We start from the raw sequence: 26,127 nt of genomic DNA, 5'->3' as shown, positions 1-26,127 counted from the left end.
AGGCATAACAATAATATATGATATATGCCAATTACTATGTGCCAAGTACTACTCTGAGTATTAATCTTTTAATCATCACAGCAATTCAATAAAATAGGTATTTTTATTCCCATTCTAAACATGGGGAAAGTGAGGTAGAAAGAAGAGAAGAGATTTGCCCAAGATCACATAGCTATTAAGTGACAAAACCAAGATTTGAAGCCAAGTTACCTACTGGCAGAGTTTATGTTCTTAACTACTCTTTCTCATGGCTCAGCTGTGAATAATATTTATGTAGCCATAAAATAAACATAGAATATTGATTTAGTAAAATATAGTGATGTAGGGCTTCCCTGGTGACACAGTGGTTGAGAGTCCGCCTGCCGATGCAGGGGACGCGGGTTCGTGCCCCGGTCTGGGAGGATCCCACGTGCTGCGGAGCGGCTGGGCCTGTGGCCACTGGGCCTACGCATCCGGAGCCTGTGCTCCGCAGAGGGAGAGGCCGCACCCATGAGAGGCCCGCGTACCGCCTATATATATATATATATATATATATATATATATATAGTGATGTAATAACAATATAGTGGGAAACTGTGGGAGAAGTGTGTATATGGGATGGGAGGTTTAAGATAACTGAATCTTGGGCTTCCCTGGTGGTGCAGTGGTTAAGAATCCACCTGCCGTTCCTTTTTGTCCCTTTCCAGCATTTCAAGATGTCGAAGCGGGGACGTGGTTGGTCCTCTGGTGCGAGATTCCGGATTTCCTTGGGTCTTCCGGTTGGAGCCGTGATCAACTGTGCTGACAACACAGGAGCCAAAAATCTGTATATCATCTCTGTGAAGGGGATCAAGGGACGACTGAATAGACTTCCTGCTGCTGGTGTGGGTGACATGGTGATGGCCATAGTCAAGAAAGGCAAAGCAGAGCTCAGAAAGAAGGTACATCCAGCAGTGGTAATTCGACAACGAAAGTCACACTGGAGAAAAAATGGTGAAGATATTTTTTTGAAGATATTTTTGAAGATAACGCAGGGGTCATAGTAAACAATAAAGGCGAGATGAAAAGTTCTGCCATCACAGGACCAGTTGCAAAGGAATGTGCAGACTTGTGGCCCAGGATTGCATCCAATGCTGGCAGCATTGCATGATTCTTCAGTGTATTTGTAAAAGAAAAAAATGATAATAAAAATTATTTGCTCCATGTCACTCTTCTTGACACCACCTAACCCTTACCCCCTCTGTAAAATAAAACTACCCAGTGCAAAAAAAAAAAAAAAAGAATCCACCTGCCAATGCAGGGGACACAGGTTCAAGCCCTGGTCCAGGAAGATCCCACATGCTGCAGAGCAGCTAAGCCCGTGTGCCACCACTATTGAACCCGCGTGCTGCAACTACTGAAACCCATGTGCCTAGAGCCCGAGCGCTGCAACTAGAGAAAGCCCGCGTGCAGCAACCAAGACCCAACTCAGCCATAAATTAATTGATTAATTTTTAAAAAAGGAATAAGATTGTCAGAGCTGCAAGGGATTAAAAAAAGATAATCTTTTCATTGCAGAAAATCATAGCTGATGTGTAAAAATTAAAAGTCAAGAAATAAAAGTATAAACAGATTATTTAGAAATATGTAGTGATACCAGAAGAAATAGTTATAAGATTTGAAAGTGATTCTCTCTGAGGAGGAGAAATGTGGGATGGGGAAGGATGAAGCAAAGTTCTGATAGATTTTTATTGTTGCTGTTATAAACCTTATGGTACTCTATAACTATAAAAATTACATTTTAAAAAACCAGGACTCCAAACGTGTACAGAAAACTTAAAGACTGTTATGGGCTGAATGTGTGTCCCCCCCAAATTCATATGTTGAAGGCCTTACCCCCAGTATGGCTGTATTTAGAGATAGGTCCTCTAAGGAAATAATTAAGGTTAAATGAGTCCATAAGGGTGGATCCCTGATCCTATAGGATTAGTGTCCTTATAAAAAGAGATATCAGAAAGCTCACTCACTCTCTCTCCACACACATGCACCAAGAAAAGGCCATGTGAGGTCATAGTGAGAAGGCGGCTGTCTACAAGCCAAGAGGAAAGCTCTCACGGAAACTAAGTTTACCAGCACCTAATCTTGGACTTCCCAGGCTCCAGAACTGTGAGAAAATAAATTTCTGTTTTTCAAGCCACCCAGTCTGTGGTATTTTGTTTCAGCAGCCCAAGCAGACTAATACAGAGACATTATCCTCAATGAAATAAGCCAGTCATAGGGACATTCCTGGCAGGCCAGTGGTTAAGACTCTGCGCTTTGACTGCAAGGGGCATGGGTTTGATCCCTGCTTAGGGAACTAAGATCCCACATGCTGCGTGGCATGGCCAAAAAAAAAAAGAAGAAGAAAGAAAGAAGCCAGTCATAAAAGGGCAAATACTGAACGACTCCACTTAAATGAGGTACCTCAAGTAATCAAATTCATAGACAGACAGTAGAATGGTGGTTGCCAGGGGGATGGGATAATGGGGAGTTATTTTTTTTAAACATCTTTATTGGAGTATAATTGCTTTACAATGTTGTTAGTTTCTGCTGTATAACAAAGTGAATCAGCTATATGTATACATATATCCCCATATCCCCTCCCTCTTGCGTCTCCCTCCTACCCTCCCCATCCCACCCCTCTATGTGGTCACAAAGCACCGAGCTGATCTCCTTGTGCAATGCAGCTGCTTCCCACTAGCTATCTATTTTACGTTTGGTAGTGTATATATGTCAGTGCTACTCTCTAACTCCATCCCACCTCACCCTTCCCCCTCCCCATGTCCTCAAGTCCATTCTCTACGTCTGCGTCTTTATTCCTGTCCTGCCCCTAGGTTCTTCAGAATCATTTGTTTTTTGTTTTTTGTTTTTTTGTTTTTTAGATTCCATACATATGTGTTAGCACACGGTATTTGTTCTTCTCTTTCTGACTTAACTTCATTCCGTATGACAGACTCTAGGTCCATCCACCTTAATGGGGAGTTATTGTTTAACGGGTATAGAATTTCAGTTTGGGAAGATGGAAAGAGTTTTAGAGATGGATGGTGGTGATGGTTATGCAACAATGTGAATGTACTAAATGTCAATGAACTGTACACTTAAAACTGGTGAAGATGGTAAACGTTTTCTGTATTTTACCACAATTTTCTTAAAATGGAAAAAAAGAATGTATAGAGGTATGCATTGTAATATAGATCGGAAGCTGTACACTTGGTTTCAGTTCTGCATTCCTGCTTGCCAAAGTCTCACACATATAGAGCTTCCTCAGCATTCTGCTCTCAGTTTTTCAGTCTGTACCCCTTGCTGGGGCTACCTGACTCACTCCTTGGCTTCAGTTATCATCTACAATACATATCGGTAGTCAGACCTTTCTTCTGTGCTCTATATCCATACTTTTCAAATGAAAACTGAGCATCTCCACTTGAAAGTCCCAAAAGGACCTCAAATTCAAAGAATTCAAACCAGATTCATTCCCTTCCTCTCCCAATTCTACTCCTTCATGTTTGAAAAAGAGAAAGAGAAGAGAAATGTTAATACTCTTCCTCCTTCATTCCATACTCCAGACCGTACTCTTTCTCCTACACCACACTGCCTTCAGGGCCAATTAGTTCATGTGTTTCCCAGAAATAGGCCTTTTTCCCCTATAAGAAGGACTGAATTTTCATCTTCAAAAAGTGATGTTAAATTATACTTCATATGTGCATGACCCAGCAAGGCCACTGTACCCAAAACCTTAAACCAACCCCTTATCCCTGAGTATGCTATAACAACAACACTAGAGTAAGAATCTGGGGACCCGGTGCCACAGTCAGACCCAGAACTGGCTATAAGACCACTTAACTTTCCAAAACATCTAGGAATGTTATCCACTGCTATCTTAGCCTCATTGCTGCCCCTAGAACTGGGGATGAGGGCCACCCTAAACCCCATGCTTTGAAGGGTCCTGCATATCACACACACACACACACACACACACACACACACACACACACACACTTATTAAAGAACACAAGGGTGCCTGTGTTACATGGGATCTGGTGCTCATTGTTGGTACAGTGCAACTTATAGGCCTAAACATCTGTACTTTGACTAACACTGTTCTGGCTCCAGGAAAATGCTTCTCCACATCTGTTTCCCTGTCTCCTTTAAACAAAAGGCAACTGTGTCCAAATGCCATGAAGATTTGTGGATTGTGCCACTGCTGACATAAGAAATAGACATTATTTCAGACTAAAGGGAAGATTCTAGCAGTGAACCACTCAGGGAAGAGAAAAAAACAAGCTACCTTGTCAGAGCCTTCTTCTCAGATACATGAATGCCATAGATTTTTGCTTAACAAACTTTAATTTCCCAGTAGTGTCCATTTTCTTGTTTATATTTATTTTCTGGTTTGTGGTTCCAAAGTAATAAAAAATTAATGCAATATTTGCAACAGTTGCATATATAGGCTAAAGAATATTTCACAATATTAAACAACAGATATGACTCTTGATTTGGGGATGTATGGAGAGAGAGAAACACGCATGAATCGTTGTCACAGATTGGATCCCCAGTAAACAGATTATGAGACAAAGATTAGTATAGGAGGTTTATTGGGGAGAGCTCCTGGGATAAACATTTATGGAAGAAAAGGGAGAAAATAAACAGGAATGAAAAGAGGAAGAAATCAAATGTCAGTGCACTATCAGTAGAATGCCTCAGCATACACTGTAGGGAATTCTGAACTTAGGATGAAACTTCAAAGCTATCTCAAGTAGGGGCAAGAGGACCAGGCCTTTATACACAGCATCAGTGAGCCATTGGATGTGGGACACTCTGAGAATAGGGTGTGATCTTGAACAAGACAATTCTCAGCTGATGAGATGCCTGAATGCGGCTGGCATCCAAGGGCTCTCTGATGGCAACATTCTTAACAACTGAAGTAATAAGGCCTTTATTGCTAAAGGGAACTCTGGGCAGGGCATTGCAGTATCCACCACAGTCCACCCTTTGTGCCTCTCAGATCTGCTTTATATAAGTTCCAGGATCAGCTCTTCCAGGGGTCTGGTAGGCCTCTCTTCCTAGGGGAAACTTAAACTATAGCCCCCAACACTGCAGCTGGTCTCAAAGCTGAAAATGACCATCCCTCTCTTCCACTATCAATTACAGATCCCAATCACTCTTAGGGTCTTGGTGGTTTGCCTGGTGGTATGATCCAGACCCTCACTCCTGATCATCATGGGTTTCTCAGGCTGGAGTTGCTGTCCTTGATGATATCCACATACCAAGCCCACCAATCTATACATAAGGCTGGGGTTTTTCCTTCTCAGTCAGCTTGTCAAAAAAGATCCCCCATGAGGCACAGGTGTAAGGAGTGTGAAAGGTGCTAGCGCAACAGTGGTGGATATCATGGAGGATCTGCTCTAGCTGATTGTGCAGGTGCTTATACCCTCCAGTCCTGCTTGTGCTTGATCCTACGTGTAAAACTTCCATCTTGTTGCTGGGCCTGCCCACACTTATATCTTGGAGGATCTGACAAAACTCAGTTCATAATGGGCAGTTCTGGTTGTATGGTCAGTTGCATGGTCATTTGATGTCCTATGACCATGTATTCCATATCTACCAGGACACAGTAGCATATCAGGAGCTGTTTTTAAAAGATATATAATTATCCACTGCATGTGGCATGACTTTGTTCCAGAATCTAAGTTCTGGTCTAAGTTGTGACCTTCCCATTGGGGCTTACCAAAAACTCCACATGGCATCTTCCACCAACACAGATATCTCTAATACCTTAGAGTCTACTGATTTCATGGTCCAAGTGGCAGGACTGCTTGAAACCATGGCCTAGACCTGCTATAAGGCCTTCTTTTGTTCTAGGCCCCACTCAAAGTTGGCAGCTTTTCGTGTTACCCAATATGTGGGTCAAAACAGTAATTCCAGATGTGAAATGTGCTGCTTCCAGAACCCAATAAAGCCTACAAGACATTGAGCTTCCTTCTTCATGAGGAAGGTGGAAAATGCAATAATTTGTACTGTACTTTTATAGGGAATCTCCTGGCATGCCCCAGACCATTCAACCCCTAAAAACTGTACTTAATGCAGCCAGCCCCTGGATCTTTGTAGGGTTTATCTCCCATCCTCAGGAGTACACATGTCTTACCAAGGCCTCCAACGTGTTACCCACTTCTTAGCCATTTGGTCCAACTAGCATGATGTCATCAACACAGTGGACTAGTGTCATATTCAGATGGTCCAGATCTCTTCATACTATACCATGACAGAGGACAGGAGAGTTAGTAGAGTCTTGAGGAAAAACTATAAATGTATACTGTTGTCATTCTATGTGAATGTGAACTTTTATGATGTTCCATTCTGATAGGGATAGGAAAAAAAATATTTTCCAAATCAGTAGCTGATTACTGTACTAGGTACCTAAGGCCATGTCATCCTGTTCTAGCAATGATATCGTATCTGACATGGCAACTGCCCTTGTGCCACTACTTGGTCGAGTTTACAGTAGTCTACTGTCATCTACCAGACTCTGTCCACATTTTTCAGGGGTCCAAACTGATGCATTAAATGGAGATATGATGGGGACCACCTCCCAGCATTCTTTAGGTCTTTAGGTGGCACTAACTTCAGCCATCCTCTCCAAGATGCTATCTATATGTTTTCATTTACCATCTTTGCCAAGGAAGAAGACAGCAATTTCAAAGCTTCCACTTGGCCTCATCTACAAATAGCTCTGACTCCACATGCCAAGGAACCAATATGGGGCTTGTACCAACTATCATAATGTCTATTCCAATTTTATATTCAAACACCAGAAAAATAACCATTGAGTGAGTCTGTAGACCCAGTGGAGCCACTATAAACCCAACATAGACTAGGAGCTTATATAATTTCTGGTTTCCATCTGCCCCTATTCTAACAGGGGTGAGGCAAGATGATACGTTAGGTCTCTGGGTATCAATAGCAACTCACAACCAGGGTCCATCAGCCCTCAAAATGTTTGGGTATTCCTCTTTCCCCAGCACACAGTTACCTTCGTAAATGGAAGGACTGGAGGAATCAGTCCTGGGTACCCCACTCCTTCAAACAGTGCTCTCTGGATCAAAAACTGACTTAAGGCCAAAGCTGAGCAGGAGAGTGTGACTTATTGAGGCACCTTCCCTCAGACTTCTGAGTATCTTTGATTTTTTTTTGATTGTACAGATCGAATACAAATTGTTGGACGCTTATTTTCCCTAGGACAATGTGTTATATTGACCACCCACATTCTATTAACTACCTCTTAACCATCTATCTACCAGGAGGAGCACTGTGTTCTATTAACCCTCTCCAAAGCTCTCTGCAGATCAGGCCTCCCGGCCTATTACTCTGACCCTGTGGTGCATTATGGTATTTGCACCTACCTGACTTCTGACAATTGAGCACAGTTATCCTGTCTCTATTGTTTCAGTGGCATCACCATTTCTATCAGTGATCTTCATCCTATAATACCCTCCCCTACTCTGAGCCCTGGTCTGCAGAGGCAAGCCACCACTGAACTTCTCAGTGATGCTGGTAACCCTTTAACCAGTGCATTCCTTATAGCTTTAGCAAATGGTGTGCCCTTTGGGTCCTCCTCCATAACATAGTCCTCTGGAGGGCTTTCTGGCTTTATAATATATTTATTCTATTCCCACTTCCCTGAGCCTTTAATCCCTTCTCCCACCACCTGCAGTGGCAACTCTGGCCTTTATACCTCAATGTGGGCCATTGGTTTTTTTCTATTCTTTGAGGAGCCATTCTAATAGTGAGTTCACATTGATCTCCTGGGATCTTTTCCAGGATGTTAAATCCTGTATCTTGGTAGAGAACTCTCTAATCAATTAATACTCTCTTATTCAATTTTATATTCTAGCTCCCCTGATCAAGGCCCTCAGAATTCAGTCCCATGCTTACTCCCTCAGCACCTGCTAGAACATGCTGGCTAGGTCCTGCAGCTCCTTCTTGAGATATTCCCTTTCCTTCCTTATTAGGCCCAGAACACCACCAATGAAGTTATGTAACTTAACCCTAGACATAGGCCCAGTGGCCAGGATGGGAGGTGGGGGCAGATTCTGTGGGAAACACACATTATCTTACAAGGGAAAGGGCTCTGCATGTTCAAGCAAGGTGAAGCACTAACGCTTAATAGGAAGGAGTGGGACACTTCTGAACGCTCAAGGAGCTCAGGGAAATCTGAGGATATAAGACTTTTAGGGACATCAATCCAGATGTCCCTATTCCATGTGTCAGGGTCACATTCCTTCCTAACCAGGGCCCTGGTCTTGGCATAGCAGACTTGTCTTGGTTTAGATTTTAACTTTCTTTGAAGCTTGTTTCAATAAGTCCTGGGCTTGGTCCTCAGATTTCTCTCCTCTCTACCTGAAAAAGATAAGGACCTCTTTATATGCTGTGAATGAAACCCTCTGGCTTTCACACAGAGCTTAAATTGTTGACTAATTTAATTCAGCTTTTCATTATCTTTTCCTAGAGGTCCATCAAGCTGAGCAATAGCCACCCAATTTTCTGGACTTCCTTATATTTAATATACCTCACATATTTCTCAAATGCCTACCACATGGCACCAGTTAATGTATTCCCTTCCATGAATGCCATTCTAGTTCAACTCCAGTGAAAGCTCTAACTCCTCTGCTACCTGTTCCACATGTCTATCTACTCCACCTACCACAAATGATGGGGTCCTCATTGGCAGCTGGGCAGCAGATGATCCATCTCCTAAATTTCATCACAGTGTATGCTTTTCTGAACCTCTTCTTGTACCAACTGTTGTAGGATGGCTTCCTGGAGAGCAGACTCAGAGACAGGGTTCAGCATGAAGGGCTTTTATTAGGGAATGCTCTTAGGATTAAAACCTGTGAAAAGGAAAAGAAGGAAGCAGGATTGGACAGAGGGAGAAGTTAAGCTGTCCCATTTGGGGCAAGAAGGCCATGTAGATCAGTCATTGAATGTGAAGTACCCCAGAAAGGAGTTATGACCTTGGGGGAGGTGGCTTTCTAGCTGAGGCAATTCCCGATGAGGGCTGACAGCTGAGGGCTGTCTGCTGGCAGCACTCCTAGCAACTGAAATAATAAACTCTTTATTCATGAAGGAGGATTAGGGCAGCAGATTGCAGAATTCACCACAAGTATGACATCATTTTTTCCACTGGAAAGTTGGTGACCATCAAATGCTAGAATTGAGAACAGCTTTACTTTCAAAACGATTAATGAAATTTAAAATTTCAAACATTTATACTTATATTTATGGCTTTATTTAAGTAATATTTATTTTAAAATTTTATTTATATTCCAAATATTCAGACATAAATATGTGAACCTCCATTTATACTTTCGCTCTAGTGCCCTGAAATGCTATTAACAGGCCCGCTTAGCCTGAATTCATCCGTTTCCTTTTAGTAAATTATGCAAAAAGTCCTGGTTTATTATAGTTGTAGTTGCCCATCAACATTTTCAAGAGCTGCATAATGTCTCAATGTGTAGACATACCTTAATTTCTTAGCCAAGTGCCTATTTCAAGACACTTGGGTCATTCACAATTTTTCACTCTTCAAAAAGGTGCAGATGCACAGCCTTGTACAAGCTGATTATTTGATTATCTCCTAATGATAAATTTCTACAAGAGGAATTTCTGGGTCAAAGAGCATGCACATCTTGAAAGCTTCTGAAACATGTATCCAAATGGATCTTGTACCAAGTATGCTCCCACCAGTACAGTTTGAAGGTGTCCCTCCACCCACACCCTCACCATACTCTGGGTTGGAAGAGAGGTGGATCTTCTCCAGTATGGATGCCAACAGCCCTCTCAATGGTTCCATAAAGACCCTGCCCCAACCAATCTTGTAAAAGAAATCTGATAGAAGCACTAAAAATTATTATTTCTTCTATTATATTTTTTCATAATTCCAAAATAATTACTAACATATTCACTCCCATAGACACCAGAGTTGGACAAGAAAGAGGATGTTTTCCTATCAAATGCCCTCAGGACCCTACAATAAAATTGTCCCTCTCTGTATGTCCCCAGGATAGGTTCCAGCACTTCTTCATTCAAAGCAACTCTCACTTCCTTCCTCCCCTTGCCACTCCCATTGCCACCAGTGAAATTTCACGCCTTTAGCATCTATGCCTGAACTATGGTGGTAACTTCCTAAGTGGTGTTCCAATCTCCAGTGGCCAATCCTGTCCCCACTCCAACTCTGACCCATTCTGCACGCAAGTCAGTCACATAATGTTCCTTTCATCTTGTCACTCCTCTGGTCACAAAAGGCTTTCGTGTCTCCCAGAAGTGGGTAGAATATACAGACACCTCAGTTTAGAAATCAGGGATCCTCCATGAATGGGACTCACCCAACTGCCTGACTGTATTTTCCATCACTACCCTCCCCACACTTTGTACTCCAGGCAGGCCAGTCTCCTCTGTGGAGCAAAATTCCCACCTCCATGCCTTTCTTCCCGTCACTCCTCCCTCCTCCAATGCCCTTCTGCCCTGTTTTTATCCTGTCTTTCATGCCCAGCTTACTTAAGTGCCCCCTCCTCTGCAAAACTTTCCCTGAACACTGTTGCATGCAGAAGTTTCTTCTGCCTTTAAGCACTAATAGGAAACAGCTGGCTATGATCATAGGCTCTTGGGTTTTGTTAGTATCTTTTTGTTTCCATACATCTTGCCTTTCCAAATAGATCACAGATTCAAGGACAAAGACGTGTCTTTTTTTTCTGCTTAAAACACACAACTTTATTGATGACATAAAAATAAAGTCTCAAATGTATAAGCATAAGTCCACACAAAGGACCAAAGATTACCTTACTTATGAAGAATCAGCTCAGTTTCTGCTCATGAAGGATACCAAAAATATCTCAATCCAGACAAGGTAAAAATCAACACATGTATTTTCAGTACAAAATTGAATTCATTTGGTGTTCATAAAATGGTCCAGCTAACGACCATCATAAGCAACATCACTTTAGAAATTATAATGCAATTTACAATGTGCATTACTTCCAGGCTGCAAAACCAAAATATTACTCAAATTTGTTTGGAAAATTACAACTAATCAGAGTTTACTTAATAATAGCTCAACTCTTTCTTTCACTTCAGGGTCATTGTATTCTGCTGCTAAGACTCGAAGTTTCTTGGCACATGCTTTAGGTCGTTGGAATATGAAATAAAGGGAATTTTTACTGAACTTGTCCTGGGTAAATACTTTTGCTCTTTTTTTAAAATGGTAATTTATATTTTCAAATAGTGAAAGAGCATTAAGAATATTTTCCTTTGTCTCTTTCTTGCTAAAGATATTAATCAGTGATGCTGGTGCATTGGCAATGAGCAAGTCTTTTGTCATAGATGGATTTTTAGAGAAATTTAAAAGCATTCCCAAAATATGGTCTTTAGTTTCTCCACTTCCCACAGTTAACAAACGAAGAAATTCTGAAATGTAATTTGTAACCATATGCTGATATTCACTAATAATAGTCAGGTGCTTTATCAATCTCAATCCAGCCAGCTGCACATTTGAATTCAAGGGATAGGTGATGGTGTCTTCACATACTTGGTTTAAGTATGTTTTAACCTTCCTGTGATTTTCAGCAGCCACCGAGATGTTATTCAGTGCATTTAAAGCCTTCTGCCTAACACTGGGGTAGGGATTATTGAGCAAGCCTTCAATAATTGAGATTCTACCTGCATTACGAATGACTTCATGGGAGAATGGGTAATCACGGCTGTTATACAGAGCATTATTGGCTATTTCATGAATAGAAGGATCTTCAGTCATCTCAATCATGCAAATGAGTTTTTCAAGCTCTCGTGGATCCATATTAGTTTCACGTCTACAGCGGCAGGCCCAAGGCTGAGTTTTCTCCCCAGACCTGATCTGCTTTCTGAGCTCATCTTCAGGTGGGAAGCAGGATTCATTTTGATATGGAAATTTCATTTCTGTCCAGATCATGGCTCCCGCCCATGACCCCATTCCTGCCCCAGGGACCATAGATGGATATGTGACTCTTGACTCAGCTGACTTTTTGGCTTTAGTCTTAGGTGCAGATTTGTCCTCACTTCTGTTTTCATTACTATCCCAGAAACAAGACTTTACATCGATTCCACCAGCAGCTTCAAGCTTATCCTTGGTGCTGGCCTTATCTCCAGCCCTACGCTCAAAATTGACATCTTTCTCACGCTTAGATCTGAATGCATTACTGTTCTCACTCTCAGCCCAAAACAAGGACCTTAAACTTATCTCCTCAATATCAGGGCTGGATGCTCTACTTAGCTCATCCTCATCTACATCCCCAGCCAAAGTCCAGGACCCCATGCCAGCCTCTTCCCCAACCCCAAGCCTAGACCCTGTAGTGGCTGTATCTCCATCCCAGAGCCAAGACTCCTGCCTGACCTCAGCCCCAACCCCAGCCCCAGCCTCAGCCCCCACACAGGAATCCATACAGGCAGCCTCATCAGATCTGATCCAGGACCCAATACTGTTTTCGTTCTCAGCCCCAAATCTAGAACTAATGATAGCCTCTTCCCTAACCACTGAGCTGGATTCAATACTGGCCTCATTTTTATCTCCAGGGCTAGACACAATACCAGCTTCTTCCCCTCTCCAGAACCAAGACCCTGTACTAGCCTCACTCCCAGCCCCAAACCAGGATCCTTCATTGGCCTCTGTCCCAGCACTCACCTGAGACCTTCTACTGGTCTGGTCTCCAGGCCTAGCCCAGGAACCTCCACTTTCCTGCTCTTCAGGCGCTAAGCTAGACCCTCTACTGGCCTCATTCCCAGGCTTAGACCCAGCCCAGGATTTTCCACAAGGCTGATCCCCAGTGCCAGCCCAGGAGCCTCCTCCACTGGCCTGATCCTCAAACCCAGGTTTGGAACAGCTACCAGCTTGATTCCCAGCCACAATCCAGGACGTTCCACTGGCCTGACCCCCAGTACCAACCCAGGACCCACCACTGGCCTGGTCTGCAAGCCCTGGACTAGACCCTCCCATGGCATGGTCCTGAGCACCAGACCAGAACGCTCCTCCACTGGCCTGATCCTCAAATCCGGGTTTGGAACAGCTACCAGCCTGATCCCCAGCCCCAGCCCAAGACCCTCCACTGACCTGACTCCCATTATCAGCCCAGGACCCACCACCGGACTGGTTCATGGGCCCAAGCCCAGGCCCTCCAATGGCCTGGCCACTAGTCCCACCCCAGGACCCTCCTGTATTGGCCTGACTCCCACTGTAAGCATAGAACCATCCAGTGAACTGATCCTTGAGCACTGGCCTGGATCCTCCACTGGCCTGGTCCCCAGTGCCAGCCCAGGAATCTCCAACGGACTGGTCCCTGGGCCCCAGTGTAGACCCTCCACTAGCCTGGCCTCCACTAGCCTGGCCCCCACTGTCAGCCCAAGACACTCTTCCAGATTTGGCCTGATCCTCATATCTAGGCTTTGTCTCACCACCAGCCTGATGCCCAGGTCCAACCCAGGACCCTTCATTGGCCTGGTCCACAGCCCCAACCAAGAAACCTCCACTGGCTTGGTCCCCAGAGTCAGCCCAAGACCCTCCACTGGACTGGTCCTCAGGCCCCGACCTAGTCCCTCCACCAGCCTGGCTACCAGCCCCAGCCAAAGACTCTTCTTCACTGACCTGATCCTTAAATCCAGGCTTGGACCCACCACCAGGCTGATCACCAGTCCCAGTCCAAGAACCCCCACTGGCCTGATCCACGGCCCCCACCAAGAATCCTTCACTGGCCTGGTTCCCAGTGCCAGTCCAGGACCCAACACTGGACTGGTCTGCAAGCCCTGGCCTAGACTCTCTATTGGGCTGTTCTCCAGCTGTAACCCAGGACCCACCACTGGACTCATCCACAAGCCCTAGCCCAGACCCTCCACTGGCTTGGTCTGCAGTGTCAGCCCAGGCCCTTCCACTGGACTGGTTTTCAGGCCCCAGCCCAGCTCCAGCCCAGGACACATTTTCATTGGTCTGATGCTCAAGTCTAGGCTTGGATCCACCACCAGACAAATCACTAGTCCCAACCCAGGATGCACCGCCAGACAGATCACTAGTCAGAATCCAGGACCCTCCAGTAGCCTGGTCCACAGCCACAGCCCAGTACCCAATGTTAACCACATTCCCAGCTGTAGCCTGAGCCCAGGACCCTCCATTAGCCTGAATCCCAGCCACATCCTGGGACCTTCCACTGGCCTGTGCCTCAGCCCCAGCCCAGGATGCTCCATTGGCCTGATTCTCAACCACAGTCCAGGACACTCCAATGGTCTCTCCCCCAGTCCAGGATACCCCACTGGCCTGGCCCCCAGCCCAGGAACTCTCACTGGCCTGAGCTCCAGTCCAGGGCACCACAACAGCCTGGTTGCCAGTGCCAGCCCAAGAAGCCCCACTGGCCTGGTTCTCAGCCACAGTCCAGGACCCTCCAACAGCCTTGTTCCCAGCGTCTACCCAGTAACCCCCACTGGCCTGGCCTGCAGCCCAGGACTGTTCACTGGCATGACTCCCAGCCCAGAGCCCTCCACTGGCCTGGTCCCCAGCTCCAGCCCAGGATTGAATACCAACCTCATTCTCACCCCTAGCTGCACTCCAGGATTCAACATTGGCTTCATTCTCATCATCAGCCCAGGACATGCTATTCTCCCAGTATCCATCCCTAGCCTGAAACCTAAATTTGATCCACCGCTCAGAAGCAATCCAGTCCTCAACACCAATCCCATTCCAGTAGTAGTCATGGACCTTAGGCTGAGACTTTTTGCAGGCCTGAGTGCCTGCCCCACCCTCACTCTCAGAAGTGGGCGTGGCCTTAGCCTTCGGCTTTACAGAGGCATCTCCTGTGGCTTCTGCCTCAGACTTACGCATAGCCTTGTCCTTTGCCCCAGACGAGGTCTTACTCTGGGAATGGGCTACAGACTGACGCTGGTCAGAGCCCATCGTACATGCTCCAGCCTCTACCTTAGACTCAGCAACATGATTGCCCCTAACCTTACTCCTGGCACCAAGCAAGGCCTCACCCTGGGAATTGGCCAGAGCCTGGGGTGGGGCAGAGCCTGTTGTACCTGGTCCAGTCCCTGCTTTAGACACAGCATTGGGATTGCCCTTGACCTTACTCCTGGCACCAAGCAAGGCATCACCCTGGGAACTGGCCACAGCCTGGGGCTGAGTAGAGCCTGTTGTATCTGTCTGAGGCTGGGCAGAGTCTGCTGTATCTGGCCCAGCCCCTGCCTTAGGCACAGCACTGGGATTGCCCCGGACCTTATTCTTAGTACCACACAAGGCCTCACCCAGGGAACTGGCTGCAGCCTGGGGCTGAGCAGAGCCCTTCGTATCTGTCTTAGACCCTACCTTAGACACAGCATTGGGATTGCCCCGGACCCTATTCTTAGTACCATATAAGGTCTCACCCTGGGAATTGGCTGCAGCCTGGGGCTGGGCAGAGCCCTTTGTATCTGGCCCAGACCCTACCTTAGACACAGCATTGGGATTGCCCCGGACCTTATTTCTGGCACCAGGTAAGGCTTCACCTTGAGAATTAGACTCAGCTTGGGGCTGAACAGAGCCCACTGTATCTGGCCCAGACCCTACCTTAGATACATCATTGGGATTACCCCTGACCTTATTCTTGGCACCAGGCAAGACCTCACCCTGAGAATTGGCCACTGACTGGGGCTGGACAGTGTTTGCTGTATCTGTTTGAGGCTGGGCAGAACACGTTGTATCTGGCCCAGCCCCTGCTTTAGACACAGCATTGGGATTGCCCCGGACCTTATTCTTAGTAGCAGACAAGGCTTCACCCCAGGAATTGGCCACAGCCTGGGGCTGAGCAGTGCCTGTTGTATCTGTTTGAGGCTGGGCAGAGCCCTTTGTATCTGGCCCAGCCCCCGCCTTAGACACAGCGTTGAGATTGCTCCTGACTTTAATCTTGACACCAGGCAAAGTCTCACCTTGGGAATTGGCCACAGCTTGGAGCTGGGCAGAGTTCTTTGTATCTGGTCCAGTCCCTGCTTTAGACACAGCATTAGGATTGCCCCGGATCTTATTCTTAGTACCACACAAGGCCTCACCCTGAGAATTGGCCACAGCCTGGGGCTGAGCAGAGCTTGTTGTATCTGTTTCAGGCTGGGGAGAGCCCTTTGTATCTTGCCCAGTACCTGCCTTAGACACAGTATTGGGATTGCCCCGAACTTTATTCTTGACACCAGGCAAGGCTTCCCCCTGGGTATTGGCCATAGCCTGGGGCTGTGCAGAGCTCTTCGCATGTGGCCCAGCCCCTGACTTAGACACAGCATTGGGATTGTCCTGGACCTTCTTCTTGGCACCAGGCAAGGCCTCGCCCTGGGAACTGGCCATTTCCTGAGGCTGACCACAGGCCCTTAGTTCTGCCTTAGCCCCTGCCCCAGAAATAGTATCAGGATCGCCCCTGCCATCAGTCCTGGAATCAGGGAAAATTTCAGCTTGGGCCTTGACCCCAGCTTGAGGCTGTGCACAGGTTTTCATGTCTGCTCCAACCCCTGCCTTACACTTGCCTTTGGCTTTGCCCCTAGCTTTACCTCTGGTACTAGGTAGAGCCTCAGCCTGGCTCTTAGTGGAAGTCTGAGACTGTGCCTTTGTGTCTGTCCCAGCCTCTTCTTTAGACTTGGTGTTGGCATTGCCCTGAGCCTTAATCCTGTCATCAGGCAAGGCATCAGCCTGGACATTGGCCTTAGGCTGAGGCTGTGTATAGGACTCAGTGTCTGTCCCAACCCCCACCTTAGATACGGCATTGGAATTGCCTCTACCCTTACCCCTGGCATCAGACGTAGCCTCAACCTGAGCACTGGCTACAGCTTGAGGCTGAGCGGCAGCCCTCGTGTCAGCTCCAGTCATTGCCTTAGGTGTGACATTGTTATTTCCCCTATCCTCAATCCTGGCACTAGACATTGTCTCAGCCTGTTTCTTGGTCACAGTCTGAGATTGTGTAGAAGCACTTGTACCTGCCCCAACCCCTGCCTCACACATGGCATTGGTATTAACCCCAGCATCAACCATTGCCCCAGGCACAGCCTCAGTCTTGGCTACAATCTGAGGCTGAGCAAAAGCCCTCATATCTACCACAGACCCTGCCTGAGACGCAGTTTTGCAATTCCCCTTGGCCTCAACCCCAGTACTAAGCATGTCGTCAACCTGGATCTTGGCCACAGCCTGAGACAGTGCACAGGACTTCATGTCTGCTCCAGATTCTGCCTTGGACTTGGTGTTATGATTTCCCTTAGCAACAACTGAGGTACCAGACCTGGCCTCAGACTGAGTCTTGGCCACACTCACAGTCTCTTCCAGGGCTCTCAACTTGGTCTCAGCCACACTTCCAATCTTGTTTATGGTACCCACCTTGGCCACTTCCCTGATTACTGCCAAGGCCTCATTCCGTGTCACCATCACTCTGTTCATTTCTGTCTCTTTTTCAGCCAATATACGAGTTTCTGCTTTGGTCTGGGTCATTGCTTCTTTCTTGGTCTCTGCCCTAGCACCAAGTGCCCAAGCTTTAGCCTTGGTCTGGGTCACTGCCTCTTTCTTGACTAGTCTCCCAGACTCAGAGTCAGTTTGGGTCACTGCTTCTTTCATGGCCACTTCACTGGCTTTGGCCTCAGTCAGAATCACTGCCTCTGTTATGACCACTGTTCCAACCACTGTCTTTGCCTCAGATTGGGTCTCTGTCTCTGCCTCAGCCCATGCCTTGGCTTGAGAGTTGGCTTTGATTCTGGCTGTAGCAGTGGTATTAGTCTCTACTTCAGCCCCAGCCCCACCTCCTGCTCCAGTTTCTGCTCCAGTCTTGGGCTTGGATCTAGTCTCAATCTCTGTCCCAACCATGGCTTCACACATCGCCAAGGTCTGGTTCTGTATCCCAACCACAGTCTCCATTTTGACTCTGGACCCATTTCTGGCAAGTCTCCTCACACTCTGGGCTCTTCCCTTGGTTAATCTGTAAATGCAGTAGCAAGCACCAGCCCAGATCATCAGTCCTGCGGTCACCCAGCCCACTTCCTGAACACGACCCATGTAATCACCCTTGCTGAAGACACGAACAAGGTACAGAGGGGCTCAATCAGGCTGTGAAAAGTGGGTAGTAGGTCTGCGCATAGGCCTGTGAGGGTGTTGGTCTTCAGCCACTCAAAGGCCACTACAGTTGCCACTGGAGGTGGACCTAGAAGTGGAGGAAGGAAATGCACTAAAATTTCTCTTCTAATTCTGTGCATCACACAGATAGATACAGAAGGACAGGAAAGTGTAAAAATGGTGTGCTTGGTGGAAGAAAAGGATGATTAGCAAATTCTCTCTCCATCCCTTTTATTTTATCTCCTCTCCATCTTCCCCAGTGCCCAACAATTTCCCCCAAGGTACTTCCGTACACATTTCCTTATACCAAATGAACAGTGGAAAGGATGGTGGTAAGGCTGACTATGAATGGTAAAGACTGGGAAGCCCTCAGACTTCGATTTTTACTGGACCTACTCTGGTCACCACTCCCACAGGTCCCCACCCTCATACCAACCTGTAATGATCAAGGCAGTTCCCTCCTCTTTCCTTCTCTTGATTGGAGATATACCCTAAAGTAGATCTATAAACTCATGAGATCTGTGGACCTAGAGACAGACAGATAAACAGGTGGAAGTGAAGATTTTGCTCTTGTTGTGACAGATATATTATTAGCAAACTACCTCTCTATCCCCTTCAATTCGCCCCACTCCCTGTGCCAAAATAAAGGTGAAGGTGTGGGGTAAGTGAAGAGATAGTGGGAAAAGTGACTGGAAAAAGGAGAGACTGAGGATCCTCCAGACTGGACACTGGCCCTACTGGATGGGCACTGGTCTCCAGCAACCCACCTTTGATGTCTACCCAGCCAGTCCCCAGCCTCTTACCAGTCTATACTGATCAGGGATAATTTCCTTCTTGTTTCTTTGCTTCCAGTGATCTCAAACCTTTCAGACCTGTAGACCAACCTGTGGACAAGTAAACAAACAGATAGTAGAGACCAGGTCCTTCACAGAACAAACAAGCACCTTGATCCCTGACTCCAGTCCCTGCCTTGTGAGAGCACATGTCCAGTTTGCTAAAATGATCCATCCTTTCAAGTCTTCTCTCCGTCACACTCCAGCCCACCCTTACCCCAATATTTCTACTATTTCCTGCACTGAAATCAGTAGTGGGGGTAGCAACACTGTGGAAATCTGGCAGAGTGTAGGAGAGGCAGAAGAAACCTCCACTGAGAGGACCGTCTCAAGTCTCAGCCACCTCATATGCCCACCCTCTCTTGTTACCCCCAGGCACTGCCCATCTTCACACCAACCTCCACAGTCCCAGGCCAGTCTCCCAATTTCCCTTGCTTTCAGTGGTAAACAGCCCTACTGTCGCCCTATGGGAAGACCTAGGAAAAAACAGAGAAAAAAGGGAAGGTGAAACTTGAGTGCTTGTGACATCCCAGCATCTGAAACATGGGTCCCAGTACCTGCCTTACTGGATTTAGAGATCTGTTCTCTGGCAAGCAAAACCTAGGGCTTCTCCAGCACTGAAATGCGCAGGGTGGAAAGGGGAGGCAGGAAAAAGGGGAGAGACAGAGGCGAATTATTGTAAAACCACCTGTAGGATTCTAGGGCTTCTCTCAAAAGTCCATCTTTTCCTTCACCTGTGCAGACAGGTGGGAAAATCTGAAAAACTGGAAAACCAGGAGATGCATAGAGGCCCCCATATCCCATATTCTAGAATCACAGCCTACTGCCATCTACTTCTCTTTAAACCCATCTCTAGGAATCTCCAGCATAAGAGATAAGGTGTGTGTGTGGTGGAGGGAGGCTTTTGCTTCTGCAAAATCACCATCCCTGCCCCACAAAGGCTATCTCCAAAAAAAAAAAAAAAGTAATTCTTTGAGACAACAATTTGTATTTTCTGAGGCACAAATAAAAGCATCCCTAGAAAAGTTGCTGTCTTTATTGGTCTTCAACATACACTTTACGTTAAAAAGCCCAAGCTTGGTAAGTAAACGCAGGTTAGGGAAAGTCCACTATAGCCCCACCCTATATCCCAACCAAATAGAGGCGCCTAAGTTCCTGTCACTGAGAATATTCATAGAGCGCTTCAACTGTTCACAACGGGTGCCCGTGCCCACACTAACCTCCGCAGATCCTGTGCAGTTGTCTCCTTTCCTTCTTCCCTCGCCTTGCCGCGAACAGTGCCACCCCGAATTACTGTCTTCAGATAGGAGATAGTAAAGGCACTGAGTGCTGGGACCAGTACCCAGGACACAGATCCCAACGCTGGATTCAGGAACCCAGTTATCAAACGTCCCTCCCCACATTGCAAGACGCCACCCTCACCAACCCTGCCGTCCAGTCACTAAGGCCCACCATTTTCTCTGCAAACGCCACCGTGGCGTGTCCCTTCCACTGAAATGAGCAGGAAGCGGAGCAGGCGTGTGTGGTCTGTGATTAGATTCAGAGAGAATGGGGCATCTCAATCTCTGCATTTCCCTCTTGAGACACTCCCCCCACCATTCGCCCTGTCAAAGCTCACGGTTCCCCAGCACAGACGTAGGGAGGAGGAGGAGGGCTCGGGAGAATCTGAGCGAAGGCTCTGGGAACTTGAGCCCGCTTTGTCCGCCACCCCCCGACCAGCTCCGGGGATCCGCAGTCCGCTGCCGCCCTGGCTTCGGCGCACGGGGCCCTTACCTGCTCCGCTTCCCCCGGGCCCAATGCCAGCCCGCCGTTCGCAGGGCAGCGGGGAGCTGGTACCCACACACGAGTGACGACTGCACCGAAAGCTGCGTCGCTCTGCAGCTCCCGGTCACGTGAGGGCCCCGCGTCACCGCCTAGCTCGCCCTCCGATCCCCCCCCCCCCCGCAACCAGGGCCGGCGGGGAGTTCAACAGGACCCTCCCCTCCACCTCCGCGCGCAAGATCTCCCCCTCCACCCAGCTGTGCGCGAGGCCCGGTCACTCAGCTCCTTTCCCTCCAATCTGAGAGCCCACAAGTGGCATCACCTCCCTGCGGTTGGAGTTTGCCCTTCTCCTGTTACCAGGGAGGGTCTGCGTCCCCCATCCACCCTCAGGCCTTGGCTCCGGCCTTTTCGGCTGCTTCTTTGAGGACTCTCTCTTTCTCTCTTACGCTGTTAAGACTAGCGTCCCCATTGGATACGTTGCTGCACCAAAATGGGCTAGGGAAGAGGTGTCAGGAAGGGGAGCAGAGAGTGCAAGGAGAGGTTTAACTTTCTTTTTTATGTTCCTTTTTTTTCCCTTTTAACGTCACATTCATTGTTTTTGTAATGGGGAAATGGCGTCAAGCCATTTTCGTTTGACATTTACAAATTAGGTTGTAAAAATAACAAAAGACTCATCCATTTGTTGACGTTATTTTGTGCCACATTAAGAATGTTTTCGAATTGCTATAAATTATTTCACAGCTTTCAAAACAGACTGGTAATTATTAACATTTTAAATATAAAATTTTCCTGAACAAAACCAATAGGTTTTCAATGTGACCTATAAATTCATCTTTGGAAAGACCAATCTTGGCAATTTTACACAAGCGATTTACAACTTTTCGAAGTTCTGGTTGAATTTATTGATGATCTTGTGTCAGGTGTCTGAGAACTTCTTCATAGATGACTCCTGGGTGATGGAATGGAGACCCCACTCCTGATGAACCCAGCGCCTGAAAACTAGTGACTTCCCAGATTAACCTGTTTTCCACTCAAGGAGTTTTATTGGGATTTTACATAAGCGTGTGATCAAATCAGTCTCATCACACCCAGGAAAGGACCAACTGTGCTATCCCACTAATGGAAATGAAGCTTAACAGGTGGATTTTCATTAGATCATGACACTGGTGAGATATCTCCACTATCTGCCATTCATGCACTGTATGTCCCCATAGCAGCTGGGACCTAACCCTAACCCTAGCAGCGGGGGCATACAGTGTTCAGCATCTTTCAGTAGAGATAGGGGGTAAGGTCTGTGGCTGACTATGGATCTGTGGGCAATACTCCTGAAATCCATGTCATTTTTCTCTCACAAAAACCAGTTTACAGGATCCCAAGCAGTCGCCAGGGGGAAGTCCCTGCCTTCTGTTACAGTTTCACTGCACCACCCATACAAACCCCTCAGAATAATCCCAGAACTCAGGGACAAAGTATGCATAACTTAGTCCCCAGACATCCAGCTGCCCCTGCTGGGGAGTCATACTCTAAATATAGACCCTTCAGGCAGCCTCTTTCTTAGGTTGAAATCTGACACCCCAGCAGGAAGCTCCCTGCCTGAGGGGCCCCTGTGTGGGGGAGGCCCCTCTAGGAGGTGAAACAGGAAGCCCAGAGTGCCTTAGACCCTTACTAATGGCTTTTCAGAACTCAATCGACTGTGACCAATTTATCCTCATCAGAGGGAAACATTTAGAAATTGATTATGAAGACATTTAAAATTTTAGTAAACTTAAAAACACAAACTCATGAGGATAGGATGTCAAACAGCTTATTTGTAATAATCTAAAAACTCTTACAAATCATTAATAAAATGGTAAGCCAATAGAAAGCATGCCAAAGATGCAAATGGATTTGTTTGCAGAAAAGAAATACCAATGACGGATAAACATATGAAGAAAAGCTCAACTTCAAAGAAATGCAGATCGAAACAACTATGTGTTGCCATGTTTCATTTAGGAGTGCCAAAATTTAGAAATTTGATAATGTTATTGACTGGTTTATGGGGAAATGGGCACTCCCACGCTCTGTTGGAAGCAGATACTGTGATGCAACAGTTTTACAGAGAGCTATTTGGCAAAATCTATTATATGATAAATATAATATCCCACAAATTCTTTGACTGAGCAATTCTATTCCTAGGAGTTTAGCCAGCCTGATACTTACACAGTTTCACAAAGATTCATATACTAGGATATCTATTGCAGTGCTTGCAAAGGTTAAAACAACCGAAGCAACATAAAAAGTCCATCAATAGGGAAAACATTAAATAAATTAGGTTAAATTTATGCAATACGGCTGATAAAAAGATTTAGATCTACGTATCCTGATGGAAAGATACTTAAGGTATTTTACTGTTTGCTTATTTTCTATTAAACTATTTGTTTATTTGTAATTGCATGGAAATTCTGCAAGAATACATTCTAGTATAAGATTCAAACCCAGAAAAAGCACTAGTACAGCTTTAACACCACTGTCCTCATCAAAGCACAGTTACCTCCCCTTTTTATAAATTTTCTGTGTTAAATGCTTTTCTATACATTACACATACATGTCTTATTAAAATATATAAATGGGTCTCTTCAATAAGTGGTGCTGGAGCTTGCCTGGTGGCACAGTGGTTAAGAATCCGCCTTTTAATGCAGGGGACACGGGTTCGAGCCCTGGTCCGGGAAGATCCCACATGCTGCGGAGCAACTAAACCCGTGTGCCACAACTACTGAGCCTGCACTCTAGAGCCCTCAAGCCACAACTACTGAAGCCCGCGTGCCTAGAGCCCGTGCTCCTCAACAAAAGAAGCCACTGCAATGAGAAGCCCGCACACCACAACGAAGAGTAGCCCCTGCTCGCCACAATTAGAGAAAGCCCATGCACAGCAACGCAGACCCAACACAGCCAAAAATAAATTAATTAATTAACTAATTTTTTTAAAAAGTGGTGCTGGAAAAACTGGACAGCTACATGTAAAAGAATGAAATTAGAACATTCTCTAACACCATATACAAAAATAAACTCAAAATGGATTAAAGACCTAAATGTAAGACTGGATACTATAAAACTCCTAGAGGAAAACATAAGCAGAACACTCTTTGACATAAATCACAGCAATATTTTTTTGGATCCGTCTCCTAAAGTAAGTCTTGATTTCCAATATTCATTCCCTCTAAAAGCAAATCATAATTTTTTACCACTGAATTTGAATTTCAGACAAAATGGATCATATAAGTTATCAAAATTGGCTCAAGAAGTAGAAAACCTGAATAGACCAATGAAGGTGATAGCCTGTTCAATAACCAACGAAGGTGATAGCCTGTTCAATAACCAATGAAGGTGATAGCCTGTTCCACATCGCCTCCTTCAGAGGAACCATTGCCTCTTTCCACGTTCCTAGCTAAAAGTAAAAGCTTTACTTTTTAAACTTTTCCACTAAAAATACAAGCCAAAGTTGTAAGATTTCTAGCAGAAAACGTAGAGGAACATATTCATTACCTTGGAGTAGGCAAAGATGTCTTGGACAGGATACAAGAAGCATTAATAATAAAAGAGAAAGGTAGACTTTATCAAAATATAAATTTTCTGTTCATCTGTACACATTATTAACAAAATGAATATGCAAGCCACAGACTTGGAAAAAATTATATATGCAGTTCATATATCTGACAAAGGACTTTTATCCAGCATATGTAAAGACATACAAATGAACAATCAAAAGGAGAACCCAACGTAAAATTGGGCACAAACTTAAATGGACACTTCACAAAAGAAGATACCCAATCCTCAACATCTTTAGTAATCAGGGAAATGCAAATTGAAACCACAATGAGATATCACCACGCACCCACTAGAACGGCTAAAGCCAAAGACTAACAACACCAAATGTTGGTGAGAATGGAGAAACCAGAACTCTAATATATTGCCATTAGGGGTGTAAAATGGTACAAGCACTTTGGAGAACTTTTCTGCAGTTTCTTACAAAGTTTAATGTTCACTTACCCTACAAACCAACAGTTTCACTTCTGAGTATTTAGTAAAGAAAAATGAAAACATATGTCCACGCAAAGACTTGCACATGAATGTTTATATTAGCTTAATTCATAATAGGCTAAAACAGAAAATGACAGGAGAAAGGATAAACAAATTGTTGTATGTATATACAATAGAATACCACTCAGTAATAAAAAGTAATGAAATACCGATACATGCAACAAGATGGATAAATCTGAAAAGCAGTATGCTGAATGAAAGAAGCCAGACACAAAGGAGTACTATAGCATTCCATTTATATGAAACAGAGAACAAACAAAACTAATCTGTGATGATAAAAATGAGAAAGTGGTTGTCTGGGAGATAGAGGGGAATTAACTGGAAAGAGGTACAAGGGATCTTTCTGGCGTGATGGAAATATTCTGTATCTTGGTTTGTGTGGTAGTTACATGGTTATACACAATTGTTAAAACTCTAAAAACTGAACATTTAAGATACGTGTGATATATTGCATATAAACTATACCTCAGTACACACCAATTTCTTCCCCAGAGAGGGTTGCCTTATTAGTTTGGGTATAGCACAACAGACCTTTTTCTATGAATTAAGTACACATATGTGTACCTACAGAAATACTGTTGGGGGGCATCATATTGTACATATGTTTCACAACTTGATGGGTTTTGCTCATCAATGTATCTTGGAGCTCTTTACATGTCAGTAAATGTGGATCTTTTTAACTGTTGTATTGTATTCCATAGTGTGGCTATAGCATGGTTATTTACCTATTCCTCTACTGATGGACATTTATGTTTTCTTTAATTTTGAATAATATTAAACAATACTACAAAACTTATCTTTGAAAATTTTGCCAATTGGAAAACTGAGAAGTGGTATAGCAGTGTTGTAGATTACATTTTGCTTTTAAGTAGTGAGGTTGTGCATTTGTTCACATGTGTGTTGGACATACATAGCTCTATGAATTGCCTGCTCACATCCTTTTTCTATTTTTCTGTTGTATTATCTTTATCTTATTGTCTTTGCAGAAGAGCTGTATTTAGTGTGGATAGAACTTGTTTCTCTCTTTATTATGTTACAAATATTTTCTCCCACTTTGTAGCTTGTTTTGATATTGTTTATGTTGTCTTTCCACGTACTGAAGGTTTTCAATTTTGATGTGATCAAATGAACTGTTTTTTTCATTTATGGAATTTTTAATTTTAAAATGAATAATTACATAGTTATTGACTATATTCCCCACACTGTACATTTCAAAACTGTGACTCATTTATTTTGCACCTGGAAGTTTTTACCTCTTAATCTCCCTGACCTACTTTCCTCCACCCACCCTCCTTTCTTCTGGCAACAACCTCTGTATCTATAACTTTGTTTCTGTTTTCT

The 26,127-nt window shown here is 45.2% G+C and overlaps 1 protein-coding gene and 1 pseudogene across 5 annotated transcripts; one reads left to right on the top strand and one right to left on the bottom strand.

Annotated features, from left to right (window-relative positions):
• Window positions 1–668: 668 nt before the first annotated feature.
• Window positions 669–1,300, top strand: LOC307180775 (large ribosomal subunit protein uL14-like; annotated as a pseudogene). Its single transcript has one exon. The product of its transcript is annotated as a large ribosomal subunit protein uL14-like (transcript).
• A 3,189-nt stretch (window positions 1,301–4,489) lies between these two features.
• Window positions 4,490–20,818, bottom strand: ARMCX4 (armadillo repeat containing X-linked 4). 4 transcript variants are annotated; one of them, XR_013825780.1, is made up of 9 exons: window positions 20,722–20,802; window positions 20,169–20,245; window positions 19,347–19,424; window positions 18,919–18,999; window positions 18,552–18,642; window positions 18,067–18,203; window positions 8,696–8,882; window positions 6,140–6,246; window positions 4,490–5,623 (listed from the first exon to the last, which is right to left on the bottom strand). XR_013825780.1 is itself a non-coding variant. In XM_079911224.1 (6 exons), exon 6 carries the CDS (start codon window positions 18,056–18,058, stop codon window positions 11,081–11,083), a length of 6,978 nt encoding a protein of 2,325 aa, XP_079767350.1. In that variant the 5' UTR covers window positions 18,059–18,203; window positions 18,552–18,642; window positions 18,919–18,999; window positions 19,347–19,424; window positions 20,169–20,245; window positions 20,722–20,802; the 3' UTR covers window positions 10,855–11,080. The 4 variants fall into 4 exon arrangements, 2 of the variants coding, with proteins under 2 accessions (XP_079767350.1, XP_079767351.1); XR_013825781.1 differs by lacking the exon at window positions 18,067–18,203; XM_079911224.1 differs by lacking the exons at window positions 4,490–5,623; window positions 6,140–6,246; window positions 8,696–8,882 and having other exon boundaries at window positions 10,855–18,203.
• Between the last annotated feature and the right edge of the window lie 5,309 nt (window positions 20,819–26,127).

Source organism: Stenella coeruleoalba (assembly GCF_951394435.1).
Source record: "Stenella coeruleoalba genome assembly, chromosome: X".
Lineage (NCBI taxonomy): Eukaryota > Metazoa > Chordata > Mammalia > Artiodactyla > Delphinidae > Stenella > Stenella coeruleoalba.
This window is presented reverse-complemented; position numbering and strand designations above follow the sequence as displayed.

What these genes read in the sequence shown, in the direction of transcription:
- ARMCX4 (XM_079911225.1), bottom strand. Translation starts at nt 18,058, where the DNA reads ATGGGTCGTGTTCAGGAAGTGGGCTGGGTGACCGCAGGACTGATGATC.